At 37.0% G+C, this 24,385-nt stretch overlaps 1 protein-coding gene across 7 annotated transcripts in view; it reads left to right on the forward strand.

The window, feature by feature from the left end:
* Positions 1 to 23,118, forward strand: part of ctbp2a (C-terminal binding protein 2a) — a 49,058-nt gene extending 25,940 nt beyond the window's left edge. For 2 of the 7 annotated variants that reach the window (XM_065253987.2, XM_065254005.1), the window contains 9 exons: positions 10,214 to 10,368; positions 12,911 to 13,055; positions 14,847 to 15,053; positions 15,473 to 15,687; positions 18,319 to 18,449; positions 18,552 to 18,679; positions 18,899 to 19,013; positions 21,346 to 21,416; positions 21,581 to 21,716. In XM_065253987.2, the coding sequence (XP_065110059.1) occupies positions 10,214 to 10,368; positions 12,911 to 13,055; positions 14,847 to 15,053; positions 15,473 to 15,687; positions 18,319 to 18,449; positions 18,552 to 18,679; positions 18,899 to 19,013; positions 21,346 to 21,406 (1,157 nt within the window). In that variant the 3' untranslated portion in view covers positions 21,407 to 21,416; positions 21,581 to 21,716. Of the gene's footprint in view, positions 1 to 6,257; positions 6,823 to 10,213; positions 10,369 to 12,910; positions 13,056 to 14,846; positions 15,054 to 15,472; positions 15,688 to 18,318; positions 18,450 to 18,551; positions 18,680 to 18,898; positions 19,014 to 20,400; positions 20,461 to 21,342; positions 21,417 to 21,580 lie in introns of those variants that run through there. The other 5 variants (XR_010527661.2, XR_010527662.2, XM_065253978.2 and 2 more) reach the window with 5 other exon arrangements.
* Positions 23,119 to 24,385: the final 1,267 nt, after the last annotated feature.

Below are 24,385 nucleotides of genomic sequence, written 5' to 3' on the forward strand. Positions count from 1 at the left end.
CGTATCATATCTCTTTATTTATTTGGTACTGTGGCTTACAATCATGGCATAATAATGTTTGGCAAAGATGTTGTTTTTTACGGTCTAGTACATGAATTTTAAAAAGCTATATATGGTCATTCCAAAAAGCACTTCCTCCCCCAAACTAATCGCATGTACATATGGACATGTAGGTCTGACCGTGATACAAGTCTTTCCAGTAAGAAGGATTATGTAGCCATGGCGATGGATGTCACGGTCAGACCACATGAAAGCGCATCAGGTCAGGTGCTTCCGTATGGTTGTTTGTTTTGCTATATTGATTTTTTATTTAGTATGAATGTTGATATTTTATAAGAAAAAAGTGACTGACCTTTACTTAGATTTAGGCCATGTTATTCTCACAAGTGACTGTCATGCTATAAAGCAACTAACTATTGAAATATTTCATTTGCTTTTATTTTTTTCTTAAAAACAGCAGTGATTTCAAGGTTTGTGTCAAGGTTTTATATAGTTTTCTGTTTTGTTTTCAGATGAGCGTTTGTTTAGTGTAAAGGCAAGACCAGTTGAAATTCATTATCCAAAAATATGTAAAAATGAAGACCAATCAGAATTATGTATGCAAACATCATCATTACATTTTGATTGGCCAACAATTCACAGGTTTATTATTTAAAAAATGTGTTTGCACAGAAATTATAAGAGTATGTAATACTTTACAGTAAGGTTGTATTTGTTAACATTAGTAAATGCATTTGCTAACTAACAATGAGCAATACAGTATTTCAGAAGTTATTAATCTTCGGTAATATTACTTAATTCCAATGCAAATGGTTAATAACAGGAAGTTGCATTAACTAATGTTAACTAACACATTAATAAATGCTGTAGACGTATTGTTCATTGTTTGTTCATGTTAACAAATGCAATAACTAATGTTAAAACATACAACCTGGTTTATTTAGCACTTCTTTACATATGATGGTCAATCTCTGGGTAATGAATACACAAGTAAGAGGAAACAGAGAAAAGTGGATTCTCAAAGCCAGGAGTTTGGTTTTACTCCCGGTTGATTTGTCCAGCTCAGCATATTCATTAACTGAGGTTTTACAAATGAAACAGGATGAAGAAAAGAGACAGAATGGAAAGAAAGAGATTAGAGAGGAAAAATCCCTTCAGCCATCTGTGCTGGGCCGGACCCAGCGGGAACGGATGGGGGGTTTGGGGTTGACTCTCTGTCAGAACATAATCCTGCAGATATTAATGAATGCATGTACTGTAATCTGCAGTATAGGACTCTCGATTCTTCTGGCCTGTCTCTGATGTACTACGCCACATAGCGTATTATTATAATAATAATAATAATAATGAGAATTGGGGCATGATATTGGTTTAGTTTGATAGTATAAATAATCAATTTGCCCTGCTTCGGCATGTGTGCTAGATCCATGTAAACAACCAGCGTGTGATATTTCTTTCAACTTCATGAATTTTTAAATCGCTTATGTTGTAGCTTAGCTTATTAGTAAGTCGCTTTGGATAACAGCGTTTGCTGAAGGAGTATGTTAACATGTTAATGTATGTCACACAACACTGCATGCTCCAGGTATTTGTGCATTGTGTAAGGCAACTATGTAAGACAAGTGTGTATCAAGAGACGCTATAAAGCTTTACTGCACATGAGATGCTTGTCTTTGCACAGAATGAGAGAAAACTCAAAGCGTCAGCTGTTGCAGAAGGAATTTCCCGTCTATGATTTTTTTCTGCGTGCCAATGAAAAAGAGACCGTACAAGTCCCGGTGAATTATTCATCGTGTGAAAATGAAAAGGTCACAAAGATTGAGTTTCATTTGTAGATGGAGAGGTGGATCTCTGAATGCAGATAAAGCGACCAGATAGCGGTGTTTGAAAACCAGAACCTGTTTAATACTTGAATACAATTGAAGAAAAATCTCCAATGCTTTGTATGCCGTATGAATTTTTCTATGAGCAAGGACAGACGGCTGTGTGTGGTTAAATTTGAACCGTGTGAACAACAAGCTGTGATGTTAATGTGCTGCACGCTGACATGCACAAATATCTGCTCAGCGCTTGTTAACAGAAAAAGTAAAGATATTCAGAGGCAGAGCAAGTTCAATGTTATTGTGCACCTATGAATCATTCACGAAAAGACCAGACGTGTGTTTAATTTTGTGTTGACATTGAACACATCATTAAAGATAACCAGATCACAAATGCATTTTTGTTATAATTGTACTTTAAGCATTGCACAGCTGTGTGTGTGTTTTTTTATTTAGTTTGTTTGTTTTACATTGGTGTAAGGGTGTTTGTGCAGGAGCGTGTGTGTTATTGCTGTAACTTCATCCCTAATGTTATACACTGTCACCTCATAAAGAGCCTCGTCTTTAGTGTAACAAAACACCGCTGTGTGTGTGTGTGTGTGTGTGTGTGTGTGTGTGTGTGTGTGTGTGTGTGTGTGTGTGTGTGTGTGTGTGTGTGTGTGTGTGTGTGTGTGTGTGTGTGTGTGTGTGTGTTGTAAAGCCCTCATTCCCTGGTTCACTCTCACTCTGAAAAGCCAGATGGCTCCTGTCATATGGAGAACTAACAGAAGGAGAGAGCGAGAGCGAGAGAAAGAGAGAGAGAGAGCTGCGTTACCATTACCCTTCAAATTGCGCAAATTAAAATGGCTAATTGAAAATTTGGAGACACAAACATTTCAAATAACTTCCATATATCACAAAAAAATTTTTACAGTCTGGTGAGGTTTTTTCAGGTATTTCGAAAAAGGAATATGTCACAAAACTGCAATGGAAACAGTTTTGTTCGCATTTACATTTTACGTTACTTTCGTAAAGTCATATGATCATTTTTTAAATATGGTGCGGTATGTTTGATTGGAGGACAAGACAGAAGAGGTGTGTACAACTTCATGTGGCATCACAAGAACCGGCAAGCAATTTGAGTCATTTCTTGCGGTATTTTGATATTGTACGTTCGTTGGTCTGCAAGTCGCCGTATGAAGTTGAACACACCCGTCGCCGTGGTTTTTGGAATATCGGCTATACAACAAAAATTTCACTTCAGTCGCATAACCTTGGTTAATGGAAACGCTTTAATTTCGCAAAAGTTTTTTGTCGACATTTAGAAAATAACTTTAAAGTAATGGAAACACGGGTTGTGTTTTGCGCAATCGACATTGCAAATTCAAAATTCAGCCAATGGAAACACATCAATTTCACAAAACTCCCATATATGGCAAAAAAAGTTTTTGCGTTTGCATGAGGTGATTTTTTTTAGACAATTTGCATACCATAGATTTGGGAATAGACTGCTCTGTATGCTTTCCAGTCCCTCTCGCGGAATTTTGAGTTCATCCATTTGTTGGCCAGCAAGGCCCCGTATGAAGTCGAAGACATCGTCATGGTTTTTGAAATTACCGTGATAAAATTTCAGTCACATAACCTTGGTTAATGGAAATGCTTTTAATTCGCAAATTTTTTTCGACATTTAGAAAATAACTGTAAAGTAATGGAAACACAGGTTGTGTTTTGCGCAAATTGACAGCCAATACAGCCAATGTAACCACGTCAGTTTCGCAAAAACTCCCATATATGGCAAAAAAAGTTTTTACGTTCGCATAAGGTGATTTTTCAGGCAATTCTGAAAAGGTGTATTTCGCAAAACTGCAATCGCATTTTCAGGTCACCTGTATGTATGTAAGTCACATAATTATTATTTGAAGATGACGTGTTATACTAAAACCTCTCAGAGGCATCTCATACATGTCGGCTTCCAAGTATAAGAGGATTTCCTTGCAAGGTATGTTAGGCTAACATTCCTACATCTCTTTTGTCAAATAATGAACTATTAGAAACTGCAATGGAAACAGTTTTGTTCACATTTACATTTCATCTGACATGCGTAAAAGTCTGATTATTCTTAAATATGGTGCGGTATGTTTGATTGGAGGACAAGATAGAAGAGGTGTGTTCAACTTCATGTGGCATCTCAAGAACCGCCAAACACATGACATCAAAATTACCCAGAGTGCGATTCGGAAGTCGTCTGCTCTGTATGCTTTCAAGTCACTCTCGCGGTATTTTGATGTCGGCCAACAAGGCGCTGTATGAAGTCGAACACACAAAAATTACATTTCAGTCACTTTACCTCGGTTAATAAAAAACGCTTTCAATTTACAATAGTTTTTTCGACATTTAGAAAATAACTGTAAAGTGGATGGAAACACAGATTGTGTTTTGTGCAAATTGAAAATATGGCCAATGGAAACACGCCAATTTTGCAAAAACTCCCATATATTGCAAAAATGTTTACATTCGCATGAGGTGATTTGTTTTAATGTAAAATACATATTTGGTGTCCCCAGAGTATGTATGTGAAGTTTTAGCTCAAAGTACCATATAGATTATTTATTATAACTTGTTAAAATTGCCACTTTGTAGGTGTGAGCAAAAATTTGCCATTTTTGGGTTTTTCTTTACAACATTTGCCATTTTTGCCATAATGGTGGTGTGTTGAAATTGAAACTAAATTGTGCCTCTCTTTCTATCTTACTCTGCACTAAATGGCAGTGCTGTGGTTGGATAGTTGCAGATTAAGGGGTGGTGGTATTATTATTATAATATCCCCTTCTGACATCACAAGGGGAGGCTAATTTCAATGACCTATTTTCCACATGCTTTCCACATTTTCTAGGTTAATAGAAGCACTTTGGACCCAATTATAGCACTTAAACATGAAAAAAGTCAGATGTTCATGATATGTCCCCTTTAAGAGAGTTCAGAAAAGGTGTATTTCGCAAAACTGTAATGGAAACAGTTTATTTGCATTTTCAGGTCACCTGATGAGCATAAGTCGCATAATTATTATTTGAAAATGACATGATATGTGCCATTACCTCCAAGAAACATCCCATACATTGTCGACAGTCGACTTGATGCTGGGGATAACTTATCGCGAGAGGAAAAACTATGTTGTGGACACACATAATCAGTTAGTGGAAACGCTGTCATTTCTCGACATTAAGAAAATATTGCATAAGTTTGGCGCGAATCTGTAATGGAAATGTAACTACACCTATGAGAGAGAGAGAGAGAGAGAGAGAGAGAGAGAGAGAGACACTAATGGTTTGAAGGAAAAGTATTTCAGGAAATGACAAAGTGAGGAAGACCGCATCAGTGTATAACCGCATGTAATTGAGTCATATGTCGTCTCTTGTTTGGTCATTTACAAACAAACACACACACGATTTGATTAATCACACTACAGATGTCATTTTCATCTTCGTAAAGTTATATTCACACTTGTTGCATTTTTCTCCCCACTGGCGTCCAACTATAATCGCAATCTTAGTTTCTTTCACCAAATGCATGGGTTTTTTCCCAAACATTTTCCAACCTCTCGTTGACCCTTAGCCCGAGACGCTGTACCTTTAAGACTTCTGTATGTAAATGGCCTCTTTTATGACCTGCCATCCTCTATGCTTGTGAAATGAGTAACAATGCTCTCGCCAGGCTGCTGAATAGGCATTCATATGTAAATGCGGTGGATCATAGTTGTGACGTTGATATCAATTTCTGATTTCTCATCTTTGCCGGCAGAAGAAACCTGGTATTGTTCATTTTACAGTGTGTCTACGCAGTACACTTTACATTTATTTCAACGGGACAATGAACGGCTGTTTCCACGACGTGCTATCTCAAACTTCATCGGATTCTGTCTGCGGTTAACCAGCTGCGAACACCACACATGTGGTTACAGTTCAACATCCTTAAATTCCTTTCTGTGTGTGTGTTTTTGTGTGTGTTGAGGTTCGAAATGGGTAGCAAATCTAACTTATACTGGAAATCCGGTTAAGTGATTTGAAACGGGGAATTTCGGCTGCTGTAGTTAAGTAGCTTAAAATGATTCAGTCGGCAACATAAAAAACTACGCAAGATGAACATATCCTCAATGTGTGTGTCATTTAAATCATTTATAGTTTTTAAGCGTTAATAATCATTTTGTTTGCTTTCATTGTGCAGTGAGTATATACTCTTTAATTGTTGGTATCTTTGCTTGCTTGTTTGTTTGTTTGTTCATTTAGTACATAATTGGTTTATCCTTTTGTTTGCTTGTAATTGTGTTCATCCCTACTGTTTGTAAAAGAAAACACACACCCAGTGTTCACATTTATATAAGCTTAATAAATACAGCTGTTAAATACAGAAGTGGAAGTAATTTTCGAGCATAAGGGGAGGGCGAATAAAAGAGAGATAGAAAGAGAAAGCGAGAAACGCAGGCGGAGAGATGAGAGTGAAAGGGAGAGGCTGGCAGTCTTTAACCACTGTGGTCTCCAAATCATAAATTTGAGAGCGAAGGAGTGCGGGCTGAAAAAAAGGATCGGATCGAAAAAAAAGAGCAACAGAAGGGGGTGTGATTGGGCGCGTGAGGAGAGGAAAGGCACAACTGGTTCGCGCTGGCACTTGTGTGGGAATTTTTGACCCTATTCTGCATTCGACTCGGCTCGGCCGGCTGTAATTATTCCTCACCCTGAGAGGTTTGTTTTAAAATGGGGGGTTGAAAGCCGTGATCAGATGGACAAAACGGAAAGTGAGAGGGGGTAAAGCGAGAGAGGAAAACAATATTTGTGAACGTCTCCGATCCTGACTGAAGAGGAGAAGGTATCTCTATTTATCCACATATGGGGGAGTGAGCGAGAGAGAAAGAAAGACAGAGAGACCCCCAGGACACAACCACGGTCTTTTTTCCGCCATCTCCCTCCATTTTCCCCCCTTTTTTTTGGGCTGCTCTTCATGGGAGGAATGTGGAGGCAGCATTTTCCAGGCAAGATGCATGTCTCTGAAATTGTCCAGAATAGAAATTTTGTGTGTGGTTGTGCATGATGTTCGGAGGTGACACAAATGTTGGTTTTTATGAGCCACATGCTGAAACACGTGCATGCATACACACACACACACACACACACACACACACACACACACACACACACACTGTGTATTGTGGTCCTGAACTCATTAGCATTAGCGTGTGTGATGCTGTGTGATTGTGTGTGTGATTGTGTGTGTGTGTGTTCGCCACTTAAATCCCGGGCAAATAGATGAAGGGGGGGTTAAGAAAAAGTGACGCAGCACAGAGACGCTCTTGTTAAACACACACCTGGTTTATTACAGGTCCTGGGCGGCCACTCAATGATTTGCCAGTCGCTGTTTAAATCTGTTTTCCTGTGAGTGTCTTTTGGCTTTGGAGCAATAGCGTATTTGAGAAAATTTTTGTTGTTTGTACGTGTGTGTTTTTGCGTCTCATTGGTGTGTGTGTGAGACGATGAAAGATTAGGTTGCTTGGTAACCACAAGCAGCATTTGACAGCGAGGTGAGGCATTTGGCTGCCAGCTTTTTTTATCCAAGATTGCACGCAGACACACTTATTAAAATCACAGCGGCACACCTAAGCAAGAGGCGGAGAAACTCACACATGCAAGTGTGATGTATTGCCGTTACACACAGGCAGACACACAACCACAAATTCACACGTAGACCCACATACAAAAAAACTCACACAAGTAGATATATATACACACACACACACACACACACACACACACACACACACACACACAGAGAGAGAGAGAGAGAGAGAGAGAGAGAGAGAGAGACACCCACACACAGACACACACCCACACACAAAACACACACACACACACACACACACAGAGAGACCTACACATGCACACACAAAAACTCACACGCATAGATACACATAGACAGAAATACAAATAAACAGAAACACACACACATGCACACACATACCTGCACACACACACACACCCCGAAACACACACAGAAATACACACACACACATACAGAAACATACACACAGACCCACACACACACATATACAGAAAACACACACAGAGAACCACATACAGAACCGCAGACCCACATACACACATAAGAAGAAACACACAGACAGAGAACCACACACTGACCCCCCCCACACACACAAACATATAAAGCAATACACACACACAGAAAACCACACTCAGACCCACACATACAGAACCGCAGACCCACACACACACATATGAAGAAACACATACACACAGAAAACCCCACTCAGATCCACACACACAGACCCACACATACAGAAACACTGACCCACACACACGCGCATGTACAGAAACACACACAGACACACACATACAGAACCGCAGACCCACACGCATATATGGTAACACAAACACAGAGAACCACACACACAAACCCACACATGCACATATACAGCAACACACACACATATACGGAAACACACACACTCACACAAACCCACACATACAGAACCGCAGACCCACACACACATACACACATACAGCAACTCACGCATATGGAAACAAACACACACACAGACCCACACATACTGAAACACAGACCCACACACATGCGCATGTACAGCAACACACACACAGACCCACACATACAGAACCGCAGACCCACACGCATATATGGTAACACAAACACAGAGAACCACACACATATACCTATATACAGCAACACACACACACATATACAGAAACACACACACTCACACAGACCCACACATACAGAACCGCAGACCCACACACACACATACAGCAACACACACATATGGAAACACACAGACACACACAGACCCACACATACAGAACCGCAGACCCACACACACACACACACACATTCAGCAACACACGCATATATGGAAACACACACACGCACAGACCCACACATACAGAACCGCAGACCTACACACACACGCACATACAGCAACACACGCATATATGTAAACACAAACACAGAGAACCACAAACAGAAACACAGACCCACACACACACACACACACACACACACACACACATATACAGCAACACACACGCATATATGGAAACACAAACACAGAGAACCACGCGCACACACACACACACACACACACACACATATACAGCAACACACACGCATATATGGAAACACAAACACAGAAAACCACGCACACACACACACACACACACACACACACACACACACACACACACACATATATACAGCAACACACACGCATATATGGAAACACAAACACAGATAACCACGCACACACACACACACACACACACACACACACACACACACACACACACACACACACACACATGCACATATACAGCAACACACACACACACACATACAGAAACACACAGAAACACACACACACACACACACACACACACACACAGAGAGAACCACGTCGTCAACCCAGCATGGAAAAATGTCCTCATTTACTTTTGTTTGTACAGACTTTTATTGTTCATGGGATTCAGACAGACTATTACATTACTCTCTCTACTTCATCCAGAAATGAAAAATCTGACATTGATTGTTTTAAAACTCTTACTGTCACTCTTCTTCTGTAAAACACATGTTGAGTTTATTCATGTTGCTCAAACCTACAGTGACCAGACTCAAGAATCACCGTCTTAGACATTATGCACAAGTTTTTTGACATTGTGACGTGGACGGATGTCTTTTTTTTCTATTTTGAGTTTAGCACTGACTTAAACAGAGCAACATGCAGATCTTTAAAAAAAGATTTGTAAGCCATTTTGACAGCATTCTGATTAGATAATTTCAGTGGCGCTCTCTGATCGTATAATGTTCATGTACTGTTACGTTCTAAGACTTGTGTTTATTTAAAAATCATTGAGTTCAGGTTTGCCTTTGCTGTACGTGTCCAAAAAAGCTTTTACTGTAGCAAGGTCCGCCTGAGGTCTGAAATTGTTTATGGGTTGGAAAATGAACAGTCGCCACAGTTTGACAAACATGATTGGTTGAGCAGCCACACGCTGAGACATACTTGACGTGTGTGTGAACGTGAGTCTTCTCAAAGCTCAATCCTCTGTCTTTACCCTACGTTTCTCAGATGAAACTTCACCATATCATTTGTGTTTCTGTTTGATGTCTCCAATGCTCATTTCAAGCGTGCCAGATTCCTGATCACTGCCAGTTTCCTTTGAGAGACCAAACGCTGCCTTGGCATCTCCCACACAATCATTTTTTCATAACAGTGTAAATTATTCTTCATTAATGTCCTTTAATGTAAATGAGGAAATTAAAAACATTTTTAGATGCCATGACAACAAGACACGTGAGGGCGTACATGAAACTCATGTTTTCTCTCTCTCTCATTGCAGGTATAAGACCACAAATCATGAACGGTCCAATGCATCCTCGCCCGCTGGTGGCACTGTTGGATGGTAGGGACTGCACTGTGGAGATGCCCATCCTGAAAGATCTGGCCACCGTGGCATTTTGTGACGCACAGTCAACGCAAGAAATCCACGAGAAGGTCTGTTCGCATTAATGTTTAATGGATCTCTAGCGCCACCACTGAAATATGCCACCAATGCAGGGTTTTTTTTTTTGGCTGAGACAAGGAAATAATATTATAGAAGAGTCTGAGATATAACCCAAAAAATACCTGAATATATAGTAATATTTATTTTGTATCCGCTTATTAATTTTAAAAACATAATTTTTAAATGATACACTATCAAATCATTGATGTTTTTATATTTGTGAATTGCAAAACAAAAATGACAATGATAAAACTAAACATATACACAGTTAGAAAAAGGCGCAAAAGCTGTCACTGGGACGGTGCATTTTTAAAAAGGTCCTAATATGTAGGGGAGAGTGGGACACAAAGTACGCTTTTTAACTTTGGCTCTATTATTCAAAAATATGTAAGTTAGATTAATATTTTTTTTACACAATCAACAAACACAACACTGCTACAAATGAACACTTAAAGTTTGTTTCTGGGACGTACCGTTATCATACAATTACACCGAAAGTACACCATAGGTTGGGTTCATTGTAACAAACACAGGGTTTGTTGAAACACCTGCTAGAAAATGTAGTTTAAGCACAAATAATTTAATATAATTCAGTCTTCACTGCAAATGATGATTTATAAGAAAAAAAATCTTAGTATTTTTGTCTTGTTTTCAGTAAAAATATCAAAAAATTCTTAAAATAAGATGCTTTTTCTTGATGAGCAAAAATCTGCCAATGGGGTAAGCAAATCTTTCTTGAATTTAGTGTTTAAGAAAAATGTTCAATATTTTTTTGCTTACCCCATTGGCAGATTTTTTTGCTTGTTTTATGCAAAAATCACTTAAATTAGATTTATTTTGGTCTAAAAACTAGACTTATTTTCTTGGGTCGTTTTGCTCATCAAGAAAAAGCATCTTAATTTTTAGATATTTTTAGATATTTTTACTGAAAACAGGACAAAAATACTAAGAATTTTTTTCTTGAAAATCATTTTTTGCAGTATGTATACTAAAGGTGGATATTGTTTATATATATGCCTATAATAGATAGATATCCACACATTCATCCATCCTTGTATTATGCATCAATGCATAGAAATAGATTTTATTTAAAGGGCTGCACAATTAAGACAAAAAAATCATAATTGTGAGTTATTTCCCCTGATATTGTATTAACAGTTATCATTTTGATGAAAAATATTTTCATTTTTTTCATTTCATTATCATTGTATACCTGAGGCTTAACTGTAACACTGTGTGACAACTAACCCCACTGTGTAAAAATGTTTTCAATGCCAGCTATCAGTTACTACACTGCAAAAAATGATTTTCAAGAAAAAAAATTCTTAGTATTTTTGTCTTGTTTTCAGTAAAAATATCAAAAAATTCTTAAATTAAGATGCTTTTTCTTAATGAGCAAGGCGACCCAAGGAAATAAGTCTATTTTTAGACCAAAAATATAAAATTTAAGTAATTTTGTGCATAAAACAAGCAAAAACATCTGCCAATGTGGTAAGCAATTTTTTTTTTAAATTTTTCTCGAATTTAGTGTTGAAGAAAAATGTTCGAGATTTTTTTGCTGAACTTTTTTTCTTGAAATTAATTTTTTGCAAGTGTAAGAGTTGCTGACATGTTTCACATTTTTTTTATTTTTTAGGTAACAAGACAGTGATTAAAATAATAAAAGGTTGCATTTAGTGACTTACACACCCAACTCAGAAATAGAAAGAAAAACATGAGATGGAAAAAATGTACTTGCATGCCTCCAAAATGTTCAATTTCTTAACCAAAACACATCAAAACTTTTTATTAATTCACAGGAGATCTTCTGACAGTAAGAGAAAAAGACCAAAAACACAGATTGCTCGACCATGTAAAAATATGCAAAGTAGGCGTATTACAATTAACCCTGCGTTAGTTTGTGCCCCGCTCACCCCTACCCTGTAGGAATAAAGGTGTAGTTTTTAAAGGGTACCACCCCAGCTTTCGTTCATTTATATTATATGTCTAGTTTCATTGTTATATGTACTGAATTAACACATGACATGCTTTACAAAAATATTTGAATAAAACAAAATGATATTTAGTTTAGTAACTTAGCACCAAATTATTCTAGTAAATACAGAGTTATAAAATGCATGAAATACTGTTTCAAACAAGCAGGATATTAAATGCATTTTTTATGTGCAATTAAAAGCTAAACTATAACTACATATTCATTTAGTCTTAAAGCTTATAGTGTGTTACTTAGTTTGAATTGCTTTTTAATTTAAAATTGTTTCATTCAAATCAAACTGATTTCACATTACGTTCATGTTTTATTTTTATCTAAACTGGTGTATAATTGCAGAGATTAACAACACAGAGTTATTGTCATGGAACGCAATGCATTAAAAGACATTAAGAATGCAATAAAGACATTAACATATCACAATCCTCAAGAGGAATACATTAAACCCAAACGCTCATACCAACAAATGTGATTTGATTTTAGTGGCCTTATTAAACATTTCTCTGATGTTTATTGCATGATATTAATGTTTTTGTGGGCAGGTGTTGAACGAAGCAGTCGGTGCGATGATGTACCACACCATAACTCTGACCAGAGAGGATCTGGAGAAGTTTAAAGCTCTACGAATCATAATCCGTATAGGCAGCGGATACGACAATATCGATATTAAGGCCGCTGGAGAAATGGGTAAGAGTATAAAAGTTGAAACTAAAAGTTTCATATGAGATAAAGTTGAATTGCGTTTATCAGATTGGGAATCTTCTAATAATTTTGTCCAATTGGAGAGGTCAGTGGAGTCTTGTTTGAGATTGCTATTTAAAATGTCCAGTCTTTCTCTTCCAAAACAAACCAAAATATAAACGGCTCATCTTGCTCTTAGGGTTGTTTATATAATTGTCCAATTAAATGCTTTCTATAATGAAAATGTTCCAATCTACCTTTGGCTAGCAATAAAAAGAAACAAATTTTGGTTCATTGCTATGAATGTAAACTAAACCTTATATATAAAACAGGATATTGTTTTTTGTTTCAACACAAAAAAAAAGAAAACTGCTCTAGAGATTTTATGGCATGTTTAATACAGAAATAAAACATCATAAGTAATAAGGATCTTTTCTGTACAACTTAAATACAGCAAATGAGATGATATTGTGAAATCTTTAAGTAAAAAGTGTCATTAATTACTCAACTTCATGCCATTTCATATCTGTAAGACCTGCAGAACACAAACTAAGATATTATTTATCTAATCCAAGAGCTTTCTTAGCCCCATAGACAGCAGCAACGCAATAAACCATAGATTTGCGTGCATACATAGATGCCCCATTAACGCTTTTTCCACCACTAAAGATTTATCTTGTCAATTAAGGGAAAATGCTTTCCTGCCTTAAGCACTATTCGGACGGGATTTGTTTTCCAAACGACGTTGGAGTTTCAACATGTTCCCCACAACGTCTTTGATTTTATGTACCGATTCGGACGGAATTCAAATTCTCAGGCTATTCCAAAGATGGGTTCATGCGTTTGGACGTTGCAGGAGAACACATGCTCCAAATAATGCGTTTGTAATGTTTGATATTTTGCTTTAACGGTAAAATATTACAGAACATGCAATTTATTAATTTAATTTTAACAAATCAAAATAACTTATACAAATCATATAAAGTAGCCTACGTGTTTTATATAACTGGCTGCTTATAATAAACCCAAAGATATAAAGAAATAATTATAAATAACGATTAGTAATAATGATTAATAACAATTAATTATCTTTATTAATTAACATAACCCATATTTGAGAGGTGATATGTAGAAGGAATGTTTTTTTGTTTGTTTGTTTAAAAGCAGATGGTCAGTTCTTTCATTTAATATATTGTATGGTAATACATTTAAATAATTTTTCTTTCTAAAAGGCATTACACTTTTTGGAAAATCTAGCAAATTCTGCCACTGGCTGGCAACTCTTTTTAAAAATGCTGATGGGGCAAGAGTTAATGGCTTTTTGGCAGACCCATCTATGGAGTGGTTGAATGAGGCATCTTTGCATACATATATATCTATGATTGATGCACGACACCGGTGCATGTGCTGCTATCGCTTACGTGTCGGACACTAACTTTATGAGCACAAAAAGTATTTTCGTAGCTTCATGAGATAAAGATTGAACTACTTTTTATGTTTTCTTTGATAGTGCTTTTTATATCAACCTAGAACTTGAACGCTAACATTTAATAGCACATTTTAGCATGCAGTATGCTTCAGATATTGTGTGAATGGGCCACGGGTGTGTGACTTTACCCAGCTGCTTTGTTTATGGACCGTTTAAGTGCCTGATGTTTATAATAGTTTGTTCTAGCCGAAATGTTCACACGGTCCGTTAATTCGGTCACTCTGAAATAAATGTTTAACTTTTTAAGGTTACACAAGTGCTTAACACATTTCTGCGTGTTTAACTGGACTCCTATTTGTTTTTTGTAGGTATTGCGGTGTGTAATATCCCATCAGCCGCAGTGGAGGAGACCGCAGACTCTACGCTTTGCCACATCTTAAATCTTTACCGGAGAAACACCTGGCTTTACCAGACCATGCGCGAGGGGACGCGAGTCCAGAGCGTCGAGCAGATCAGAGAGGTGGCGTCAGGAGCTGCACGTATCAGGGGCGAAACACTTGGATTAATCGGATTTGGTAAGAGAGAGAGAACCGTTCACATTAATTTTCATTTTAGTTTTGGTTGCTTTTATTATTTATTAATGTGCATTCAGATATTGGCCTATACAGCTTTAGATACTTTAGCTCAAAAGGCTAATGTGGCTTTTAAAGCCATGCAATATCTTTGTTTGAGAAATAGACCGAATTTGATTATAATGATGAATTATCATGGAGTAAACGGTCTCATTTTTGTTAGTTAGAAATAAGTGACCCATTTTGAAAAACCCAGCTAAAGTCATTTTTTTGTGATTTACTGTTTTCTAAATAATCCTACATTACCTTGATATCTTCACTTGATGCTCCTAATCTCATCATTCGATTATAAGACTTTAACCTGGATCACAACCAGGGTCACAAATCTCATAGTTATTTGTGTATTTATATTTGTGTTCCAGGTCGATCGGGACAGGCAGTAGCCGTTCGAGCAAAAGCGTTCGGCTTCAACGTGATCTTTTATGACCCGTACCTGCAGGACGGTTTAGAGCGGTCACTGGGCGTCCAAAGAGTTTATACTTTGCAGGATCTTCTTTACCAGAGTGACTGCGTTTCTCTTCACTGCAACCTAAACGAACATAACCACCACCTCATTAATGACTTCACCATTAAACAGGTACAATATTAATTAAATAATTAAAGCAACATAACATTTAAAAAAATGCTTTTGTTTAAATATAAAACCTTTCTTCGCTTTTCTAATCACTTCCTCAAGACGGCAAATGCAGGGAAATAAATATTGTTCAATAATATTGTTGCATATTTTTAATGATACAATGAAATGGTAAAAATGTTCCACCCTAAATTATATCTAAATGAAAATTCATTTTTTGAAATGCACTACACTGCAAAAAAAGTTTTTCCAGTAAAAATGTTTTTGGAATTTTTGTCAAAAAAATCTGCCAATGGGGTAAGCAAAAAAAATTAGAAAATTTTTTGTAAACACTAAATTCAAGAAAAATTCAAGAAAAATTTGCTTACCCCATTGGCAGATTTTTTTTAAAGCTTGTTTTATGCACAAAATCATTTACATTTTATATTTTTGGTCTAAAAACTAGACTTATTTTCTTAGGTCGTTTTGCTCATCAAGAAAAAATATCTAAAAATTCTTAAATTAAGATGCTTTTTCTTGATAAGCAAAACGATCAAGAAAATAAGGCTAGTTTTTAGACCAAAAATATCAAATTTAAGTGATTTTGTGCATAAAACAAGCAAAAAAATCTGCCAATGGGGTAAGCAAATTTTATTTGAATTTAGTGTTTAAGAAAAATGTTCACATTGGCAAATTTGATATTTTTGGTCTAAAAACTAGACTTAATTTCTTCGTCGTTTTGCTCATCAAGAAAAAGCATCTTAATTTAAGAATTTTAGATATTTGTACTGAAAACAAGACAAAAATACTAGGAAATTTTTTTCTTAACTCTTTCACCGCCAGCATTTTTAAAAAAAGTTGCCCGCCAGCGTTTTTCATGGTTTTCACCAAAGTTTAATGCCTTCCAGAAAATGTTCTTCTTTAAATATATAAACATACAATATACCAAATGAAAGAACAGACCCTCTGCTTTCAAACAAAAAAAACCGTTTCATCTTACCTTTAGTGGTTCTTTTGCAATCAGCTTTTGAATATGGGTAGGTTTTTGCAAAAACACCATATTTTGAGCAAAAAGCAATGATAATTCAATTTTTATGGCGGACTTTTCATAGAGATCCCATTCAGAGCGATCTTTAAAACAGACACGGACATGCAGCAGCTTGCCATAGGGCAATACTTCCGGTTTTAAAAAGTTGCGGAAGGGCGCCACCTGGTGGATAATAGCGGTATTGCGGAAAGACGGAAAATCTCGTCATTGGCGGGGAAGCGTTTTCTCTTAATTGACGAGATATCTCGTCAATGGCGGGGAAAGAGTTAAATAATTTTTTGCAGTGCACATATGCAAAATCCACTTTTACAAGGTGTTTGGACATAAATGTGTGAACACAACCACCCCTACAATGAAAAAAATCCATGTTACTTCATTTTTGTAAACACCATTAAACCAAAGCAGTCTTATTAGACAAGTTGTTTTGATTTTTTGTTAATGTGACATCACAAAAACAAAACTTCGCTCATGGCCACTGACTGATTGTTTAATTTTACACAAAAGCTTTTCTAAATGTGTTGTAGCACTAATGCGGCTAAATATACTATTGTCTTAGACTGTATTCACAGAAATCCTATCTATTTTAACTGAAAGCACTCACTCTCTGTTTGTAAGGGAGTGAGGAGCTGTAGCTCATTTGCATTCAACACATGATGGTACACACATGAAAAAAGCACTTTGGGGACATTTGGGACATGCTGTAATAAATGATCTGTGGGGTATTTTGAGCTGAAACTTCACAGACACATTCTAGGCAGACCTGAGACTTGTATAACATCTTGTAAAAATAGGCATAATAGGGGTCCTTTAATGCTCTATAGTGGCACTTATGTTAAAGGTATAGCGGAAGATTTTCCCGAATTATTTAAAAGAACCGCCCCTCTATATTTTTAAAAAAATGCTCCCGAGAGGGAACGCCTGTTAAACGCGTGCACGAGACAGAGAGAGAGCGTGCAGGAGCTCAGTTCTTCTCTTCGCTCTGTTTACAAGTTTCTGTCGGCATGTTTACCGTGTCTGTGCGGTTCGTGACTCGTGCCAGGGCTAGCATCGCAAATCATAGCTTACATCAACTTTTACTAGCAGTGATTTTAAATGGATTTCTCCAAATAGCATGACAAAATCTATCTTTCCAGTAGAAACTTCGCGTGGGATGCCCAACCTGTCCTTTTAGCTCACACCAGCGGCCAGCGTGTGAAATAGTCTCCCATAAACACTCTGGTCTTGTTTCTTTATTTATAGTCCTTTCTCTTCTTGTCATACAATTCGTAGACACTTTTTCTCTTGCGACCCTCAGACATTTTGAAAAAAACACAGTGAGAACGCGACCTTCAATGAATGGTTGAAACCGTAGCACAACACACATACACGTGAAAGTGCGCATGTGCAGAAAGCGAAAGTAGAGGCGAGCACGTACGACGGTTATACGTCAACATATAATCAGAATGATTGACATCTGGGATGACCAATAACAGTGGTGATCCACCCGGAAAACGAAAATCCGCTATACCTTTAACATGAGCGCCATCCAGTGGCCGCAGTGCAAACTGAACTTTAAAGGCATCTGTGGAGATTTGTGTGTAAATGTTACGTGTACTGTGCTTTGTTAGATGCGACAGGGAGCGTTTCTTGTGAACACAGCTCGCGGAGGTCTGGTCGATGAAAAAGCCCTGGCACAGGCTCTGAAAGAGGGAAGAATACGGGGGGCCGCCCTTGATGTCCATGAGTCTGAACCTTTCAGGTAATATTTGCCATGCCACGCAAACAGTCACCAGAATTGCAACCAGAAGACAAAATTGTCCTAGTGTCTTAATACATATCTCTTGTGTTTTGGGATTCTCAGTTTTTCTCAGGGTCCCTTGAAAGACGCACCCAATCTGATCTGCACACCGCACACAGCGTGGTACAGCGAGCAAGCGTCACTAGAGATGAGAGAAGCCGCGGCCACTGAGATCCGCAGGGCCATCACCGGTATGATCTTCAATAGCTACTAAATATATGTATTAAAAATATATTCTGCTATTCATTCAGTGTTAAATGAGTACAGCGTTTTTTTTGAGAATTTTGTGTAAAGGAAGATGCTAATAAGTTTGGAAAATCTTTTTTACACTAGTTTTATACACTAGAAGCTCTTTTATGAAATTCAAAGCGAGTCTCTGTCTTCATTTTGCTGGTTTGTTCTGGTTTCAGGTCGTATCCCGGACAGCCTCAGAAACTGCGTCAACAAAGAGTTTTTTGTTACCACAGCGCCATGGGGAGTGATGGAGCAGCAGGTACATCCGGAGCTCAACGGTGGAGCCTACAGGTGAGAAACAAACCCCTTTCATTTCATACATCACACATTAACCCCTTATATCATTCATCCTTCAGTGTGTTATGATTTCAGACACCTCCTTTTCCCATCAGATTCACAATAGTCTGAAGATCACTTAAAGATTCTCCAACATTAAAGTGTCCCTCAGATGGTATATAAAAGTTTCCTAAAATAACAGGTTTAAATGCATACAAGGTTCAGTCTGTCTAAACCCCTCATTTCCGTGAGCGTAGTCTGTTTTTTTCCACATACAGCGTGTGCCGGAAACGAAACGCCCATTATAATGGTACAAACATGCATACACAAAAGTGACTGACTGACATATTACAGTTTGTAAACCAACATCTTTCTATAATCTTTAATCATTGCTCATATGCACGACAGACAGTTTATTGATTAAAATGCAAGTGCGTTACATCTTTTGAAACTTTGCAACTTAGGCAGAGATTAAACTGCATGAAACACAAGCCTCTCTTGTCAACATGACGTGAACTTAGTGTTGCCAACTATTTTCAATGAAGAGTAGCGAAATCCTGCTTGGAAAGTCGCTAAATGTTGCTAGATTACATCATTACATAATTAGCATATCGGTGACATCATCACGTCATATTTGCATTCTGACTATGTTGGAGCATCAAATCTGTTTCATGTTTCTCTTACTCTCTGAATTGTCACAACTATATATAACTATAACTCTTTATGAGTTATTGCATCAATTTCAAGAAAACGCTTCCCTGCCAATATATATTTCCGCTATTATCCACTAGGTGGCACTCCTACCTGACTTATAAAACATGAAGCATCCACTGATCCAAAAACAGTAAAAATGGTAGAAAATTGTGTATTTTTTAAGAAACCTACCATATTTGTGATACAAAAAAAAAATTGGGGGGGGTCTGTTCTTTCATTTGATATATTGTATGTTTATATACTTAAAGAAGAACATTTTCTGGATGAAAAATCATATAAAATGCTGCCGCTGGCTATTTTCTTTAAAAACACTGGTGGGGTAAGAGTTAATACAGACGAATGCCTAAAAAAGTTTTTGCTTTTGTTGTCAGACAATGAAACAAGTTTGAAATAGTTAATGAAAGTTAATGAAAGTCACTAGATGTCTAGCTAGGCGCTTTTTTGTAAAAACTCGCTAAATCTAGCAACACAGTCATCAAGTTGTAATCACTGCGTGAACCACACAAACTAGCTGTTGTGTTTTAGGGCGGGTCAGTGTAGACAACGTTTGCGCTAAACCATGCAAATGTGTTACTTAGTTACGTAGACCCGTAACAGAAAGATTTAAGTTACCGACGACTCGTTAAGGCGATTCAGAGTCGTGTCCTTATTTTGGAAGACAATAACTTTATTTATGGTGTACTTTCAGACGAACAACTTTGCAGACTGTTTACATTGATGGGCAGCTACATTACACACTGCAATAAAGGTAAATTTAGAAAATCCATCTGAGGGGCACTTGAATTTCACTGTGTGAGCAGTCAGCCGGTACAAACATGCTTCGTGATGCCATGAAGTCTGTGTTTTGTTAATGTTATTCCTCATAATCGCAAATTAGCATGTGACGTACAGTATGTAAATGAACTCTAACCCCTACATATTGTAATAACACCTCAATCTTCTTTCCGATCTTTTCCCTTCTTACTTAACACCTCAATTTTTATGCAACTAAAGGAACCATTCACCCTAAAAAAGACTTGGAATTTATAAAGCCAAACCCATGTGCTGTTTTTGAACATACTGCAAAACTATGTAAAAAAAATTATTTTCAAGAAAAGAATGTCTTTTTCTCTTGTTTTCAGTAGAAATATCTAAAAATTCTTAAATTAAGATGCTTTTTCTTGATGAGCAAAACGACCCAAGAAAATAAGTCTAGTTTTTAGACCAAAAATAATAAATTTAAGTGATTTTGTGCTTAAAACAAGCAAAAATCTGCAAAATGAATTTTTCTTGAATTTAGTGTTTAAGAAAAATTTTCAAGATATTTTTCTAACCCCATTGGCAGATTTTTTTTGCTTGTTTTATGCACAAAATCACTTAAATTTGATATTTTTGGTCTAAAAACTAGATTTTTTTTCTTGGGTCGTTTTGCTCACCAAGAAAAGCATCTTAATTTAAGAATTTTTTAGATATTTTTACTGTAAACAAGACAAAAATACTAAGAATTTTTTTTCTTGAAAATAATTTTTTGCAGTGTAACAGAGAGAGCACATGAAATGGGCACATTTTGGAGACCTATTCCTTTCATTCCCAAACGCACATGTGAACCACATATGTATGTAAACTCAGTCTGATTGGTTCTCTCATTCAGCAGAGTCGCCCCGCCTCTGCCAGCCGTCTCACCTGGCGGCCTGCAAGACAAAATGTATACCTAAACAATGACAGGTAAATATAAAAGATGAAGTACGGTGTTTTCTGACAGTCACAGTCGGGGATGTCATTCACACTTTCATTGTCATCTTGTTTTTTTATTGCCTTTTACCATTACTATTCTTACTTCTTAGTCATGTTTTTGTGTGCACTTGTAAATCTGTTTTCCTGGTCTTCAGGTTTCCTCCTGGTGTGGTGGGCGTGTCTCCTGGTGGCATGGGTGGTCAGTTAGAGGGCATGATACCTGGCGGGGTCCCCAGTGCCCATCCCCTTCCTCCTGGTGCCCAGCCCAGCCTCACTCCTTCCCCAACCCAGCTCCTAAAACACAACGAGCACAGAGAACACCTCGCCAAGTCGTAACCACTGCGACCACGCGACTCCCGCCACCGAGCGATACGTGGGAGTCTGTCATTCAGCAAAACTGCAAATCAGAGACAGTAAACGAGTGAACAAGCAATCAGCTGTCCCGCACTTCACCGGAGACACAGACGTCTCGTTTTCCAGATCGGTTTTAATGTTTTTCTGTTCTGTACTTTTTTTATTTTTTTAACCCAGAAAGTTTGGTGGTTCTGTTCTGTTACGGTTTGTTTTGTCTTCATATTCGAGGGGAGGACATCATTTCCACCTGTTCTACTGCAGGTGGGCGGTGCTTTCTTGTTGGGAGGCGTGGTGAACTGCGATGGCCACTCCTCTTCTTTACCAATCACAGAGCTTGAAATGTTGACATCATACTGTATGTCATGCACTTGTCTTCTTCCTCTTTGCCTTATAGGGGCATGTAACGCAATTCCCTTCCGACAGCGGTTACTAGGTTTTAGGTTTCTGCATTATAAGCATCGTTCATTTCTTTACATCTACAAATTTAGTGCTTGTCCTCTTTGTTTTAGTGTTAAAAATTCTTGGTAATAAAAAAAATATATATATATAAATATACAGTGTATCTATTAAGGGAACAGACAGAGTGGTTTCCTGCAGAAATGAAGATAATAATGTAATTATTTACTTTTTTTCCCACATTTTGTCCTCTCGTTTACAGAATTGCACAAATTTTACAAACCACCAGCTCAGAAATCACTCCTATTTAAGAGCCGAGAGCACACTGTTGTACTGATCTATAATGTTTTCCTTTTTAAAATTGAGGGGTTGTCGGGATTTATGAATTATGAACATGTTGGTTTCTAAAAAATGGGAGTTGATTTCGGTAAGGAAAATTATTTTGTTTTCACATTTGATTTCAATGTTTTAAAACTCCATTAGATGGCAGCTTACACAGAAAACTGGAGTGAAAGAAACCCATCTCAGGAACATGACAAGTTATTCCAAGGAAAAAAGCGGCAACTCCCGATTATATATTTGCTCTTTTCTGTCAGCCCACCCCCTGCTCACTCCGAGGTATTTTTATAGATCAGACATCCAGTGTGTTTTGGTGTTGAACGTACGGCAGTTAAATTAGATTTGTATTTGTCTAGTTTAATGTTTTTGTAACCAAACTCTCCTGTGTTCCTGTTCTTCTTTTGGGTTCTTTATGTGGAAACGCACTGTTTGGAGCTCATTGTGTTGTTTATATGCAATATTCTGAGATTCCTGGCCAACTCCGGTTAAGTTGGCTCCAGAGCTGTAGGTTTGGTTTTTAGTGTGAGTATTTGTATTTGTTTATTGTACCGAGGTGAACGTTTAGCATACGGTAAAGTTCAAATAAAAAAACATTCTGACTTTCTATGCTGTGATTGTGTTTTCATTAAATACATTTTTAACACACATCTAAAGTGGTTCTCAAACTTCGGTGTGTGCCTCCCCCCTTAGGGTACATCCTTTCATGCCCCCCAAAAGAAAATGCATGACATGAAACAATCTCAAACTTTGAATTTGAATTAAAAAAAAAAAATTATACAATGTAGTGCCTTTTTTCCCTAGGTTTAATTGCCCAGAAGTTGTGATGAATTAATGTATTTTAAATAATGTCATAAAACTGGGGCACCATCTCATGGTTGAGAACCATAGCTGTTCTCCAGCCCGTGACCTTCAGATGACCCCTTTGCTTCAGTGTAATATTTGCTGAAAGCCACTGTGGGTCGCTGTGGTTTAAGGTTTAGGTTTGTATTTATCTATTTCAAGTTTTTGTTATGGAGGACAAAAAAAATTCTTTGGTATTAATAAATAAATGCAGAAATTCATAAAAACATTCTTTGGTCATGAAAAGGGGTGTAATTGCACGATTGTTTTAAATTTGTCTACATTTTAATACATTAATTGCTACTATTTCTGTATTTATACATTTTTTTGTTTGTTTTTTATTTACAGTTGAGTCATTTATTCATCCTCCATATTTTGTGTTTGTCTTTTTACACTTGTATAATTAAAATGAAGACAAAAATATTTGCCTATGTTGCTATTCGTTCAGTATTGTTATCATAGTTCTTGTTTTGGTGATATACTCTTGCTTTATCTTTATTTGCTTTACAATATTTGTATTGTTTGGGTGCTCTTTATACTGTGGGGCGTGCCCATTAAACGTTTGAGGACTTTGGACACTGATGTATATTTTTCATTGTTGAAATGATTAACATTGGCAACAGATCTGGTAACATTATCAGACTAAATTTATTCTAGTTGTGAATTATTTCCACACACACCCTAAAATCTTCTCTTCATACAGATCTGTTATAAAAAAAACTTTCTCTCATGACATTAAAAAAAATATTAACTTTATTTCACAAACGGAAGTGAAAGTGTGATATACAATGTGCAACCTTATTTATTGCACAACAATAATAACCTCTAAAATAGGTGGAGTCATTATGATACATTTATAATAAATATAATTGAATAAAACGTTTTAACAATATGCAATGCTTAGGCCTGTTTTCAGTAAATAATATCATTGTAAATGTTTATTTTTGCAAGCTTTCGCCAAGTTGTGTTATTTATTTATGCCGTTTTTTTTTTCTAACTTTTGTATTTATTGTAGATGTATTTATTTCAGG

The sequence above is a fragment of the Paramisgurnus dabryanus genome, chromosome 17 (assembly GCF_030506205.2).
Source record: "Paramisgurnus dabryanus chromosome 17, PD_genome_1.1, whole genome shotgun sequence".
NCBI lineage: Eukaryota > Metazoa > Chordata > Actinopteri > Cypriniformes > Cobitidae > Paramisgurnus > Paramisgurnus dabryanus.